Source organism: Sceloporus undulatus, chromosome 5 (genome assembly GCF_019175285.1).
Source record: "Sceloporus undulatus isolate JIND9_A2432 ecotype Alabama chromosome 5, SceUnd_v1.1, whole genome shotgun sequence".
Lineage (NCBI taxonomy): Eukaryota > Metazoa > Chordata > Lepidosauria > Squamata > Phrynosomatidae > Sceloporus > Sceloporus undulatus.
The window spans coordinates 4,426,665-4,442,932 of NC_056526.1; the positions used below are offsets into that span (position 1 = coordinate 4,426,665).

At 41.9% G+C, this 16,268-nt stretch overlaps 1 protein-coding gene and 1 long non-coding RNA gene across 2 annotated transcripts in view; one reads left to right on the forward strand and one right to left on the reverse strand.

Annotated features, from left to right (window-relative positions):
* Window positions 1–347: 347 nt before the first annotated feature.
* ERCC6L (ERCC excision repair 6 like, spindle assembly checkpoint helicase) lies at window positions 348–3,016 on the reverse strand. The gene has a single exon (XM_042466440.1). The coding sequence runs from the start codon at window positions 2,963–2,965 to the stop codon at window positions 1,181–1,183; it is 1,785 nt and encodes a 594-aa protein (XP_042322374.1). The 5' UTR covers window positions 2,966–3,016; the 3' UTR covers window positions 348–1,180.
* A 182-nt stretch (window positions 3,017–3,198) lies between these two features.
* The window catches only part of LOC121930285, a 35,671-nt gene continuing 22,601 nt past the window's right edge, over window positions 3,199–16,268 (forward strand). Inside the window, exon 1 of the long non-coding RNA XR_006103904.1 lies at window positions 3,199–3,458. This is a non-coding gene — a long non-coding RNA (uncharacterized LOC121930285). The remainder of the gene's footprint in view (window positions 3,459–16,268) is intronic.

A 16,268-nucleotide genomic window follows, 5' to 3' on the forward strand; every position in this document is an offset into this window, starting at 1 on the left:
CCTGGCTACACTTATCCAGCCCCTTAATCCACTCCTCCAACGGCTATTTGGTTTCCAGGCCTTCCACCTTTTTTGGTTGCCCCCTTTTGGACATGTTCCAGCTTGTCAACATCTTTCTTGAATTGTGGTGCCCAGAACTGGACACAATATTCCAAGTGATATCTGATCAAGGCAGAATAGAGTGGTACTACTACTTCCCTCAGTCTAGTTATTATACCCTATTGATGCAGCCTAAAATTGTAATGGCTTTTCTAGGATAGCCTATAAACCCAGAGTGGATTCACAACGCCACTGTCATGGGCATCCACAACTGGGACTGACTCACTCCATGAAACCAAGTCCCGTTTCCCAAAAACACCAAATAATGATCACTGCAGATTTGTGGAAACAGATTCTGTTTCTAAAACAGAAAAAAAACTTTACTAGTAATAGAAAAGACAGTAAAAAACATTAACTCTGTAGTACTTAACTTTTTGTTTAAACTAAAGTGCTAGAAAAGGAAACGAAAAGGAAAGGAAAATCCTGAAGAGTGATTAGTTCCTTCGTTCTGGGTTTTGTTTCACTGACTTCCTCCCTAAATGGAGAAAGATAACATCAATCCGTGCTGCACAATTACGTCTTTAGCTTAATGTCTTCCATTGGCTCCAATACCATTTCCATGTCAGCCAGAGGCCTTCCTCCTCACTTCATCTCCTTGGGCACGAAACAGCTAATGGAGATCATTAGTCTTTGGAGTGGCAAACAAACCAGTAGAACAACTTTATCTTCTCCCTAAAGTCCACTTACTCTTTGTCAAGAAGTACCGCAAACATCAAACCAAACATGGTTCTGTCTTCTCATCTACCACTTTCCCACATAAACGTGGGTGGTGGTAATCATGCCCAAATGATGCCCCATGGACTGCTGATGGCATTACTGCAGTACCAAGAAAAGGTTCCAATGAAATCCAGGCTCTAAAAAAATTAGAGTAGGGCATTCGTCCTTGCTGCATCATCAAGAAGGAGGACCAATCTACGAATGAGCAGTAAACTGGGCCATCAATAAAGGAACTGGTGGAAAAGATGAACAAAACTAAGCCTCCAGACTGGAGTGACCACCTGGTCACTGTAAACAATTTCTTTGGCAAAACAAAATAATCACTGGGACTTAGGTGAAGGACTCACAAGGTACGGGAGTTCTCTCATTTTCGCGATTCCAGCTGAACCAACTCTTGGGCCATCTGCACCCGGTGTTCAATGTACTGATGTTCGTCCTCATCTTCTGCTTCCTCTTCCTCATCCTGGCCTGTTTCGCAGGTATACATCAGGTCATGATCAGATATGCCGAACATCTCTAGGGTGTGGAGGTAGGCAATGTGTTCATCCAGCTTTATGTCAGAGTTCCTCTGAGTGGCATGCAAAGACTGCAGCTGCAGTTGAGTTGCAGAGCTTCTTGTTTCCTCCAGTATGAAAAGCTCCCTTAATTCTTGTTTGGTGAAATATCGATACGGGTTTTTCTTATCGCCGGTGCTCTGGCGCATTAAGGAGTCCTTGAAGACTTGACGCCGGTAGATCTTCTCTTCCACAGTCCCACAGGTGATGAGCCTATAGATAACAACGTTCTCTTTCTGTCCAATCCGGTATGCTCTGTCTACAGCTTGGGCATCGGTAGCAGGATTCCAACTGGGATCAAAAATGACCACTCGGGTGGCTGAGGTTAAGGTGAGACCAACACCTCCAACTTGGGTGGTAAGGAGAAAGATTGAGTAGCCTTTGTCCATCTGAAATTCCCCAATCCTTTTCTCTCGTTCAGCTAAACGTGTCACTGTTCCATCTATGCGCATCAGCCTAAAGTGCCGCTGAGTCAAGATGTGCTCTATGATATCCAGCATTTTCCTTGACTGGGAGAAAACAAGGGTTTGGTGTCCTTCGTCTTGAAGTTTTTCCAGCAATGCTACAAGAAAAATTAGCTTTCCAGACTCCTCAATGAGAAGTTTATCAGAAATATGCTTGATTTCTTGGGTCATGCTCGAAGTAGTTCCGTTTTCACTTTCTGTTTGCTCAGAGTAATCAGATACCTCCAAACCGAGCTGGATGCAAGCTTGTGCAGACAACAACCTGGGATGATCACAGAGTTTCTTCAAGACGGTCAACTCTGCTAACGGGGAACGAGTGGTATTGAGCAGTTCCTTTATATGATCCAAGGAGAGAAAGCTCCTATAAATCTCTTCTTGCATGGGTGCTAAATACACCCAGACAATAAAGTCATTTTTTCTTGGAAGAGAAGGCATTTCCAGTGCAGTGTAGTTGCTCTCTTCTCCAGGTGGACAGGTGGCTCGCTCAGATTTCAGCTTCTGTATTTCACCTTTACTTCGGCGCAAGAAATACGGCTGAATGATGGTCATCAGGTTCTCTGAGATCTTAAGCCCAAGTGCTTTTTCACCTGGGGTTGCATCCTTCTCTCTGGCTTTTGTGATAGGATTCTCATATTCCATCCGGAAGGTCTTGGCTGTGCCGAGCAAGGACCCCTGACAAGCGAAATCAAACAGAGACCAAAGCTCTCGTAGGTTATTCTGCAACGGCGTCCCTGTGAGAAGAAGTCGGTTAGTGGCTGGGATGGCATACACAGACTTGGTGGTTTTAGCTGAGGGGCTTTTAATTTTGTGCGCTTCATCCAAGATGACGTAGTCCCAAAGAAACTGCTGCTGGCCGAAACTAGAGACCTGTTCCCAGTTGGCTAGGATCATCTGGTACGAGGTCAGCAAGACCCCACATTTCCTTTGGACTTGCTCTAGGTTTTGCTGGCGCTCCTTCTTACTGGTGCCATGGAACACTTTCACCCGGATTCCAGGAGCCCATTTGACAAATTCCCGCATCCAGTTGTTAACAAGAGTAACCGGCATGATGAGCAACACAGACCGGATCAGGTCAGCATCAAACATCCCCGAAAGAAAAGCAATGATTTGTATGGTCTTCCCCAGACCCATGTCGTCGGCCAGAATGCCTCCCCTTCTCCCATCGCGGTAAAGGCTGTAAAGAAAAGCAACACCTTCTTTCTGATGCTCAAACAGCTTGTCGTACAATTCTCGGTAGATCATTAATCCACTCTGACACACGTTCACGTATTCGTCCGCCTCTTGAGCCTCCCCTTCATCCAAAGCCAGTGTCACAAGCTTCTCCTCTACATCTTCCACACGGTCTGACAGGTGGATGTCATGAACCAGGCTGTGACCTTCGAAAGACGCTTCCGAATTTCCATTCATGGCCTTGTGCTTTGCCCGGGCCACATCTCTGTAACACATAACACAACTTGACCAGTTAGAACAAAGGTTGGGCAACTTCACTGGGGCAGTTTTCACACACCTCTGGATTGCTGACAGGCTGCACCCCGACAAAAAGATAAAACTGGAGAAATAGACGAATGACAAGGAAATAGAAGATGACTGGGCACCGACTGCAAAACACTACAAAAAGAAGCAGGTATGACAGAGAAAAAGGAAGAACACAAATTGGATGACCATTTGGGCAAAAATAATAAAGAATACAGTGGGCCCTTGGTATCCGCTGGGGTTTGGTTCCAGGACCCCCAAAATCCATGGATGCTCAAGTCCCATTAAATACAGTGGGATAGTAGAACGGTGTCCCTTATATAAAATGGCAAAATCAAGATTTGTTTTTTTGGAATTTATATATTTTTAAAATATTTTCAAACCATTTATTTTTCTGTTCTTTTTTGTTCTGTCTTTTTGATTTGGGGGGAAATGAGTAAAGCAACTCTATTCCTGCAATATGTTATGCGTTTCTGTGATTTTTATTGATACTGCTATAGCTGAGGTCCCAAATAAGCATCTAAAGATTATTGAAAGGGTCGCATCTTCCTACTCATTAAAAAAAAATAATCTTATACAGTAGATGGTAAAATTAGGTGTGTCCCCCCCCCCCCATGCGTTTGGTAGAAGGAAATGTTGGTTTTTAAAGGTAACACCAGAAAGGCTTACTAACAGTTAATATTAAAAAATTAAGAGGGACATTTAGTTAAGATGCAAAACTAATTAGGAAAATTAGTTAAGATAGAATCCAAGGGAAGTTGAAAGCTTTTCATCGTAGGAGGAGCAGGAATAGAAGAGAGGCTGGGTTAGTATGTTTTATGTTTTAAAATTTCAATAAATATGATTTAATTGAAGAAGAAAAAATCACTAAACATAGGAAGCCAAAGAGCATATCCGGTGGTAGCCGTGTTGAACATATAGCAAAGTATAGCATCATCCAAAATCTACAAAACAGTGATAGCTTTATTGGTACATCCAAAATGCACATTATACATGTTGCAAGCTTTCAAAGGGCAGCATCATCCAAAATCCACAAAACAGTGAAACTTTTATTGGGCCAGAAGCCAGTGAAGCTTTGAAAGCTTCCAACATGTATCATGTGCATTTTGGTTCGTCCAATAAAGGTATCACTGGTTGGTTGATTTTGGAAGATGCTGTATTTCTTTTTTTAAAATGCCTGGCATGTTCATTGTCTATATATGGGATTTCTTTTCAAAATGTAGGAACATTTAGTCCTATGATCCCTACCTGGATGTAGTACAACCAGACACAGATTTGCTACCTTAATGAGAACTAGGACCTTGCTGCTCACCTTTTAGGCCGCCCCGTTCGTCCAAGGCTCTTGGCTTTTGCAACCACTACTGTCGCCATAATCTTGTCAAAGAATCAGGAGTCAGATTTACCAAACCTGAAAACTGCAACAACACAACCCACCACCACAACGGAAGGCATTTTTAGTTTGTGGTGGAGGAAGAAAAAAAGATCTAATTTTAACGGGATGAGGGCATGGATAGAAAATTAGACATATAGTAGTAGTTACACCCTCCCCATTATATAAACAACACAAGGATGTTCCAATATATGTTAAAAGCATTGGGTTGAGTCTAGGGAGACCTGGGTTTAAAATCTCCACTCACCCAGTCACAGTCTTTTACATATTGAGTCTCCCTTATCCAAAATGCTTGGGAACGTGTTATGGATTTCGGGTTACTTATTTATTTTGGATTTTGGAATACCTGTATTTGCATACATGTTCATAATGAGTTACTTTAGAGATAGGGTCCAAGTCTAAACACAAAATTAATTTAAGTTTCATATACACTTTAAACACATAGCCAGAAGATAGGTTTATACAAGGTTTGAAATAATCCTGTGCATGAAACCCATTTGGTGCACACTGGGCCATGAGAAAGCAAAGGAGTCACTATCTCCGCCAGCCATGAGAAAAAGTTTTCATTTTTGGAGTATTTTGGATTTCCGAAGTCCGGATAAAGGATGTTCAGCCTGTACCCTCCAACATTTCAGAGATGAAAACCAGGACACATGTGGCCAAGCAAAATCAGAATATGGTCCAGATTATAAAAGTTATTAATGAAGGAGAGCACACAAACTGGGAGAGGCTGCCGTAGTTTGCTTTTGCCTGATCCGACTGGGAAGGGCCAAATCATGCCCTCTCCTTCCTTCGCCAAGTTAAATTGAGTGAGAACTACTTTTGCATTTTGAATTCAGTTTGCAGCAACTGAAGGAAGTTGAGGACAAAATGGGAAAGTGGGAGGAGGAGAAAGAAGCTGAGGAGTTTATTACACTGGGGCTGGTTTCGACATTAAAGAGAGATTAAAGTGCATTTAAAGCATCCAGCAAATGAAGCGGAAATAGCGAGTAATTGCATAAATGCTCAAATAAATTGTGCAAATAAAGTGATGTTGTTAATGTATCATAGCTGAAATCACCAAAATAAAAAGATGCACATTAATGCTTCTTTGTGACCACTTTAATGGCAGGTTTTGGGCGACGTCATATTAAATCGTTACACATAATTACATGGTTGTTCCAGGATATTGATGGGATAAACTCCCGATCTCCTTCGTGTGATAAACTCTGGGGACATTTGAAAAGAAGCTGAAAAAGTGGGGTGGCATAGGACTTTGAATTCAAACTTTTGTACTTTGTACTCAGTTTGCAGAAATTGAAGTAAACTGAGAGGAAAGTAGGAGGTGAGAGAAACTGGGACATTCTCAAAAGCAGCTGCAAAAGTGGGACGGTAGAGGAACATAGGGACTGTCCCTGCAAAACTGGGACAGTTGCAGGATCTCTGGGAATGCTTCATTTCCTTAAATCTTTACAGATTGAACAAAGATTTCAGGAGGCCAATACAGACTCTTCTCAGGGCTGTTGTATTTTTTTGTGTGTGCTTTTTTTACTTATTTCCTTTCAAAACAAAAACAAAACCAAAGAAATTTTAAGGCTGTTTCTGGAATTCAATTGGGTAGGGCAGAGAGGAAAGAAACATTTCTGGGCTAAGTGAAAATGGCAGGAATCCCAGCAAAATAGCATCCTTACATTTTAACTAGTAGTTGGAGAAAGGAGAAAACACCCCTTAAATAGTTGGGTTTTTTCCAGAACCAGGCCAATGTCCCAACTCAAGGCCATCTTTTTAAAAGAGGCAAGGAAGGAAAGAATTGAAAAGTAACTCATGCAAACGCTATATATTTGCCTATCCACTTGACTCCCACCTTTCTCCCAGTATGAGATCCAAAGCAGCTTGCCATAATAATTTTAAAAAACCATTAAATCAAAATGGCTAAAAAGAAACAAACATAAATACAGGTTGCATCTCCTAGATTGGAAATACTTGGGACCAGATGCATTTTGGATTTTTTTTGGATTTTATAGACCTTGCCTGAAGGTAGTTTTATACACACTATTTTAACAATTCTGTGCATGAAACAAAGTTTGGGTACATCGAACCGTCGGGAAACAAAAGTGTCCCTATCTCAGCCACCCATATAGATGATTTTGTAATTCCGGATACAGAAGACCCAACCTGTAGCTACTTATGTCAGCAACCTAATGATCCCTATTTTCAAAGAAATAAAAGTGTTTGTCTTTCGCAGCATAAAAAAGGAGGAAGGGAAGGAGAGGGAAAAAAGGAATCGTAGCAGCACCTTTAAGACTAATTGGTTTTTATTTTAGCGTGAAATTTATTTCAGCATTTACTTTATTTTAGCATGAGCGTTTGTAAATGTAAGCCCAGTTTTTTGGATGCTATACAGAGTGATAAGCTTAAATGCACTCAAGATCTTGGAAGTTAAGCAGGGTCATCCCTGGTTAGTACTTAGATGGAAGACTAGCAACGAATACCAGGTGTTGGAGGCTCTATTTCAGATAAAGGAATTGACAAAACCACATCTGAGAATTCCTTGCCTAAGAAAACCCTATGAAATTCATCAGGTGGCCATAAGTCCAGAGGCAACTTGAAGGGCCAGATAGATATTAAAGGTTGTAAAACTCATATTAAAAGTTATATAGCTTGATTTTGTTACTCCAAATGATAACTACTCCTGTTTTCCCATTGACCGCTCTTGCAAACACCACCAACAAGAGCCAGAAGGTTTTAAGGGGCATGCACCCATTTCACAGCAAGGTATACAACTTACCTGCAAACTGTGGTCCTTGCAACTACCTGGGCAGGAATGAAAAGTGCTTTCCTAGCACAAAAAATGTAAATAACTAGTCTCCAAAGTGGTCACAGGAAAAGAAAGAGATAATAAGTATCTATACAAAGGAACACTGAAACCTGTGAATAAATTCTACTCCTCCTAAGTCCCAATGCTCTCTTTGCAGCTCCTTCTGCCTCAAGTAAATAGGTAGAAACCTTTGGCTGGATTGACATTTTGGAGGCCCAATTACAAGTTGGAGGAGAGCAGGAAAGAGGAATATTCAATGAGCCAATTAACCAGTTAACCAACCAGGAGGTTGGGTGTATCCACACCAACACAGTTAATACCACTTCGGTACCACTTTAACTGCCATATTTTTGCATCAAACAGAACCCTGGGATTTGTATACCCATTTTGCAGGTGGAAACAGGGACGCAGGTGGCTAAACAGCATCCGAATATGGTCAAGATGGCAAAAGTTATTAATGAGGAAGGACAGAGATGCTAGGAGAGGGTGCAGCAGTTTGCTTTTGCCTGAACCACCTGGGAAGGGGAAGGTTTTCCCCCCATCACTCTTTAGCTGATTGCAGACTGCTTTTGTATCTTGAACTCAGTTTGCAGCAATGGAAATAAGCTGAGGACAAAAGGGGGAAGCGGGAGAAGGAGAGAGAAGCAGAGACATTCTAAAAGAGATTGAAAATATGGGATATCTATCAAGACTGTCTCTGCCAAATCAAGACAACCGGAGAATGTGGATTTGTAGTCTAGCCAGAGGGACTTCAAGTTTCTTTTAGGGGTGCATACAAACTGTAAAGGTAATGGAGTTTGACACCACTTTAAGTGCTGTAGCTCCATCCTATGGAACCCTGGCATTTGTAGTTTAGCCTTCTCTGCCGAAGAGTGTTGGTGCCCCACAAAACTACAACTCACAGGATTCTGTCAGATGGAACCACGCAGTTAAAGTGGTTTCAAACTGCGTTATTTCTCCATTGTAGATGTGTCCAACATGCTCCTCTGAGGGTGCATCTACACAGCAAAAATAATGCAGCTTAATACCACTTTAAGTGCTATAGTTCCACCCGATAGAATCCTGGAGTTTGTAGTTTTGCAAAGTCCTTAACCTTCTCTGCCCAAGAGTGCTGGCGCCTCACAAAACCTACAAATCCCAGGACTCTGTAGGATGGAGCCATGGCAGTTAAAAGTGGGGTCAAACTGCATTATTTCTGCAGCGTAGATGTGCTTTAGTATGCTCCTTTGAAGATGCTTCTACACTGCAGAAATCATACAGTTTGATACCACCTTAACTGCCTGGGCTCCATCCTGCAATATCTATCTATCTATTTATTTCATTTCATTTCTCCTCAAAGGGACCCAAGGCAGCTCACAGATTTAAAGTTTTGTGAGTTACCAGCACTCTTTGGCAATAAAACTGCAGATCCCAGGATTTCATAGATTGGAGCTACAGCACTTAAAGTGGGGTCAAGCTGCATTGCTTTGCAGTGTAGATGCACCCTGAGCCTTCGTTGTGAAAGACTGCTGGTGCCTTACCAAACTACAAATCCCAGGATTCTGTAGGAGGTCCCCAGGTTTCTCTGGGAATTGGTCCACATAGCTATTATTATGTGCTTTCAAGGCAATTCTGACGTAGGACAAGCATCTTCCAGGGTTTGTTTGTTTGGTTGGTTAGATTTGCTCAGAGGTTTCCTCTGATGTGACTTGCCCAACCAAGTCCCACTATGATTTAAAGCGATAGGGTTATATGACTTGGTCCCATTTGAAACCGGGCCCATGATTATTTTTTTTTAAATCAATAGATGATTTGATTTATTCATTTTGCAACTACTTGCAGTTACTCAGGTGGCAAGCTGGGGGATCGGGAGCTCGGTGTGAGGCAAGTAGTTGCAAAACCAATGAATCAAGTCTTCTATCAATTTTTTCTTTAAAAATATATATAGTTCCCAAGCCGGGCTGCTGCTTAAGTCACTTTTGACGCACAGATGATTGACATGCATTTTGAAGCAGCCCAAACTAGTGGCGACGACAATCGTGCCAAAAAAGAAGCGATTACAAGAGGATAATTAAAAGATCCACTTTCATAGTGGGAATGACGGACTGTTTGGAATCAATTCACCGACGCGGAGCGAAGGCGGATCCCAAACCGGTTTAAATGTAAGTGGGAAAGGGGCCATAGAGGGTTTCCATGGTTTGAGCAAGGATTTAAACCCCACAATCTTAGTCCAAAAACACTTGAATCCCTATAGAATGCTGGCTGACCATCTACACTAAAAAATTAAAATGACTGAATCCACAATCCTCTTCTCAAGGTACTTTGGTACCTCCTAATTTTGTTGTTGTTGTTGTGTTCTTTTTGGTCATTTCCAACTTATGGCGACTTTAAGGCAAACCTATCATGGGGTTTTCTTGGCATGATTTGTTCCGAGGAGGTTTGCCGTTGCCTTCCCCTGAGGCTGAGAGAGTGTGACTTATTCAAGGTGGCCCAGGGGTTTCATGGCCAAGTGAGGAATTGAACCCTGGTCTCCACAGTTGCAATACTTAAAACACTCAAACCATGATGGCTCCTCCTAAGTATAGCTTCTAAGTATATCACTATAAATCCCAGGACTCCTTGGGCTAGCTAGACCCGTGCCAGTTATATCGGTATACAAGTGATACAACTGCATCCTGCAGAACACACGCACACACAGAATTCCAGGCATCCTAAACTATAACCTTGTTAATTTGCTGCAGTAAGGGGGGGGGGAAAGTATGGTAAACTAATTCGTAATTAAATGAGAAATTAAATTAATTATTAAGAATTAAATCTATTTTAATTACATTAAGAATTAATTTAATTTAGATAACCTTTAAATAATTCATTTAATTATGATAACCTTGAATTCAGAGGAGTTACATGTGAGAAACTGCTGCATTGCATCTCCCAGCAGCCCTCACCAGAATGGCGAGGTCTGCTGGGAGTTGCAGTCCAACAACATCTGCAATGCTGTGTGTAGCTGCCCCTTTAAACAGAGCTTTCTACTTGCAGCAACTAGCAGGTGTCAGCAGCAATAAGGTTTACATTATAGCCTCCAAGTGTCCCAATTTGGCAAGGAAGGTCCCCATTAATCCTCTGTCTTGTATGTTGAAATGCTTTTATGTGTTTTGATCCATGTTGTACCCCATCTCAGGCCTTGGGGAGAGATGAATAAGAAATAATAATAATAATTAGTATTAGTATTAGTATTTTCCTGATCAGTTGGCAACCCTTATTTATTTACAGCAAAAAGGGATTAAGAGCAAATATAGAATTTCTTGTTCATTATTATTATTATGCATCTCGCCCCAAGGGTCAAAGGAGTACAACACAAAAACACAAAACCATTTCAACATACAAGTTTAATAATAATAATAATAATAATAATAATAATAATAATAATAATAACTGTTGTTCTTGTTCATGATGATGATGATGATGATGATGATTTCTAGACCCCAATAATCTTCCCCTGCTGGGCTTTTGCAGAACAGACTTCCTTTTCAGGGTACCAGAGCAAACCGTAACAAGTTATTTTCCTGGTCAGTTGGCAACCCTTCTTCTTCTTCTTCTTCTTCTTCTTCTTCTTCATTTGCAGCAAAAAGGAATTAAGAGCAAAGTTATCATTTCTTGTGTTTTCTTACAGCTGGGATTAAAGATCAGAGGGCGAAGCCTCAGGGGGAAAAGATGGAGACCTAGGATAACTATCTTTGAGGCGTTTTTGAGGGTATCTTTGAAATTCTTACTATCCAGGTTAGTCTATCCGGGTCTGAACCTGGCAAACCTGAAGGCGGATGAAGACTCAGCTGCCCTTGTCTTCATGCGCCAATGAGCAGAAAAGCATCAACCTGTGTGGGTTTTTTTGAGTTGGGAAAACTTTGGACTTTCCTGACCCCTTACTAAACCCACTGACTTTGCAAGAGACTCTGGCTCTGAGAAGGTGTTTGCAGAAATGACCTGTTTATACCATTGTGAAATATCCAGTGTGTGTGTGTGTGTGTGTGTGTGTGTGTGTGTATTACATGCCCTCCATCTGCCAATATTTCACAACACTCACATTTTCTGATTTAAAAGGACAATAATAAAAATGAATATAGTCACTCATTTTAAAATTGGCCAGGTGTGAACCTCTTTGAAGGATAGCTCTGCTGCTGAAGTACAGTATGTATATTTATTAGGGAATAATTCACTGAGGCTTCCTTCAGAGTAAATTAGGTTTTCTTTGGGGGGGGGGTCACATAGAGGTGTTTCCACAGCATTTTTTCAGTATTTCCCCCCCAAACTCTATGGCGCACTCATTGTTATTTACTTGTTCTTGTTTTCTGTTATTGCTGCTAAGTATTTTCAGTTCTATAAGCAAAGCTTTGAGGGACTGTAATTCCCAGCATCCCCCAGCCATGCACTATATGGATTAGTGTTGTAGTCCTGAACAGCACACTTGTCATTTAATTGTATTCTGTTATTGTCGCTAAGCATTTACGGTTCTATAAGTTCACCTTTAGGGGACTATCACTCCCAGCATCCCCCAGCCATCTCTATACTTGTTAGAGTTGTAGTCCAACCAGTAATTTTTCCAAGCTCTATTAGATGCAATAGGGTAGAAAGATGCTGTCCCTTACATAAAATGGCAAAATTAAGATTTGCTTTCTGGATTTTTTAAATAAATATTTTCAAACCTTGGATGATTGAATCTGTGGATACAAAGGGTCAACTTTAAATAAATAACAGTCACCCCTTTATATCCACGGATTCTTTATCCACAGATTCAACCATCCACGAGTTGAAAATATACAAAACATATATAAATTCCAAAAAGTAACCCTTGATATTGCCATTTTATATCAGGAACACCATTTTACTATGCCACTGTATTTAATGGGATTTGAATACCATGGATTTTGGTATTCACTAGGGGTCCTGGAATGACCCCTCAGTGGATACTAAGGGGCCATTGTCACGATGATGATGATGCCCCATTGTACATAATGGAACTTGAGCATCCCTGGATTTTGGTATCCATGGGGGGTCCTGGAACAAAACCCCAGTGGATATCAAGGGACCACAGTAATAGTAGTAGTGGTGGTGGTAATAATAATAATAATAATAATAATAATAATAATAATAATAATAATGATAATAATGTCCCATTCTGCACAATCAGACTTGAGCATCCCTGGATTTCGGTATCCATGGGGAGTCCTGGAACTAAACCCCAGCAGATATCAAGGGACCACAGTAATACTAGTACAGTAGCAGTAGTAATAATAATAATGCCCCATTGTGCACAATCGGACTTGAGCATCCTTGGATTTTGGTATCCATGGGGGGTCCTGGAACCAATGGTCCAGGGCCCATTGAAATAAGAATATGAATATCCCATTACATTTAATGGGACTACAACATCCCTGGATTTTGGTATCGACAGGGGATCTTGGAACCAAGCCCAGCAGATACCAAGGGCCCAGTGTGGTGGTGGTGGTGGTGGTGGTGGTGGTGATGATGATGATACCCCATTGTATATAATAGAACTTGAGCATCTATGGATTTTGGTATCCACGGATGGGGGGTGGGTGGTCCTGGAACCAAACCCTAGCAGATACCAAGGGCCTACTGTAATAGTGGTGATGATGATGATGATGATGATGATGATGATGATGATGATGATGATGATGATACCCCATTGTACATAATGGAACTTGAGCATCCATGGATTTTAGTATCCACAGAGAGTCCTGGAACCAAACCCCAGCAGATACCAAGAGCCCACTGTAGCATGATTTGTGCGCGTGAATATCAGCATATAGTTTGATGCTTTGTTCCGTATCTAAAGTGTGCACACCATCCTTAGAGAAGCAGGCCTGCAGAGCCTGGGAGAGTTCCTTAATCCTTTCCTGGACCACAACTCCCAGAACCCCCCTGGCAGCGTGTGGCTCATTGGACATGCAGCCCAGAAAGTTCTGCAGACTGCAAACCAAGAAAGTCATATTCACAAGCTCCATTGTAGTCCTCTTTTCTCTTTTTTCTGCATTGAATTCCTGGAACGCAGGTGGAATGCAAAGCCAGGGGATTGGAGTGGGGCAGAGGGGGGTCTCTTATTTCAGCTGTGAAGGAAACCGGACCCCCATGGAAAAGGTGAAGGGAAGTGCAGGCCTGGGAGCAGAGATAAGTGAGACTGAATATGTCAGCAAGCAGCAAGGAGGTCAGGTGAAGGGCAGGGAGGATGAACTCAAGGGAAGCCATAGAGAAGAATGAACAGGGGCAGGTTGTGGCATAGACGATAATATCTAATAATTGTCAGAAGATGCTCATCTCTTTTATTTCAATAGTATATCATTTCTATGCCTTCAGAGTCCCCTGAGTTCTTTTGATGACTAGAACAGGTTGCTTATCAAAGCCCTGCAAAGAGAGCCATGGCATCACTGAGGTTGGTGCCACCCGGAGTAAAGGTTTGCAGGGGGGCATGGACTACCCCATCTTCTCTCTGTGGGAGCACATAGAGGGAGATTCTTCTCTGAGTGGGCCAGGCAGGTGAAAAATGTCCAGAGTCATATTAAAACAGGGGTGGGTGGGCAACTTTGGTGACTCGGGGGGCAAATTTTCAGCCCCCAGGCCCTTCTGCAGTGTGTAGGGCCACACAAACTGTCAAAAATCGAAAAAGAAAGGAAGAAAAAGCATCCAAAAATGTCTGGAAACTCCACGTCCAATTTGGAACGCTCTTGAATGGCGCAGAGGGGACCTGTAAAATATTTTAGAAGTGAATTGCAGATGGCGGAGGCTTCCATAAACATTAATGTAATTCACTTTATTTTATTTTATTTGGCTAGGAAAATAATTGGGAAACCAGAGAAGTGGCTTTTGGGGTCTGCAAAAGAGTCCGCGGACCAAACTTTGCCCACTCTATAGGATTAGATTTGTAAGCTGCTTGGAGAGCATTGCTAAAGAGTGGGGTACAAATACAATAAATAACAACAACAATAATAGATTGATCTGTTCATTCTCTAGTGGTCCCCATGAATGATAGCCTGAGTGGGGGTGCATCTACACTGTAGAAATACTGTAATGCAGTTTGATACTTCTTTAAGTGCTGTTGCTTCATTTTATGGAATCCTGGGATTGGTAGTTATACAAAGTCTTTAGCCTTCTTTGCTAAAGAGTGCTGGTGCCTCATCCAACTACAAATACCAGCTGGAGCCATGGCAGTTAAAGTGGTGTCAAACTGTATTATTTCTACAGTGTAGATGCACCCTGGGAGGTCATTACAGCCTGAGAAAGTTACTTTTTTCCACTATAGCTCCCAGAATCCTGTAGCTTGCATCCGTTGCTTTGGGTCCTAGACTCTGGCGCATCAGAAAAAAAGCTTGCGCCATCTTCAGTATGACATTCTTTCAAATATTTAAACAGGGCTATCATATCACCTCTTAACCTTCTGTTCTCCAGACTCCATACTCAGCTCCATCATTCTTCATAGGGCATGGTTTCCAGTACCTAATTTGTGATACTACAGCTCCAAATCCCAGAGTCAAGACACTCTTGAAGGTCTCTTATTCATACGGTTGCCATAAGTTGAAACAGACCTGATGGCAAACAACAGCAATGAATCCCATAATGGTAAAGTTTCTAAGGAGTTTATCACACTGGGGCTAATTTTGGCATTAAAGAGAGATTAAAGCGCATTTAAAGCATCCCGCAAATAAAGCGAAAATGGCTAGTAATTGCACCAATGATTATCACACGCAATTGTGCAAATAAAGGGATATTGGAAATGCATTGTCACTGAAATCCCAAAAGTAAAAAGAAGTACGTTGATGCTTCTTTGTGGCAGGTTTTGTGTAACGTCGTGCAAAATAATTTCACGTAATTACACGATTTTTCTGGGGTATTCACAGGATAAACTCCTGATCTCCTTCGTGTGATAAACTCCTAAGCTTTGGAGAAATTTCAAAGCCAGGACTGTATGATTTCAGGTGCCTTGCTTGGCAGAGCCAGTGTGGGGTAGTGTTTGAGTGTTGGACCTAAACTCTGAAGACCAGGGTTCGATTCCCAGTTTGGCCATGAAACTCACTGGGATACTTTGGGCAAGTCACACTCTCTCAGCCTCAGGGGAAGGCAATAACATCTGAACAAATCTTGCCAACAAAACCCCATGATAGGCTCGCCTTAATGTTGGCACAAATCAGAAACAACTTGAAGGCACACAACAACAACAAGCTTTGCGGAGACATGAATATGTTCATGTCACCACCTTCAACCAGCAGTTCATTTTGTTGAAGGATAGTAACCGAAGGTGATTAGAACCACTTTGGTCCAAATCTGTCTGGCGCTCAGCTCCGCCACAGCCGTCTGAGGGTCTCAGATGTCAGCTGAGTCCCATCAGGGGTGGCGAGTGCTAAAGCCGCCTGTGCATGTGGCTTTGGCGCCTAGCATTGCGTCTCAGGCAGTGACGAACGACTGCATGTGCTGATGCATTCCTTCCAGGCCCCCTGAAGTCTGTGGACCACATGGAAGAGAGAAGAAGAAGAAGAAGATACTTGAATATGGATTGGAATTCAGCATAGGATTTCTTAGAGCAATGCTTGAAGTGTTCCTCAGTGCAGAGGAGTGACTACTCAAACTCTGTCTGCAAACTTTAGCACCTAATATATATATATATTAGGTGCTAAAGTTTGCAGACTGAGTTTGAGTAGTCACTCTTCTGAACTGAGGAACACTCTGAAAACATTGCCCTGAGAAAACCTATGCTGAATATATGAAGATTGCCATGGGAATTTTAT

Bases quoted from the DNA above. Each gene is read 5' to 3' on its own strand.
- ERCC6L (XM_042466440.1), bottom strand. From the start codon at position 2,965: ATGGGTCTGGGGAAGACCATACAAATCATTGCTTTTCTTTCGGGGATG.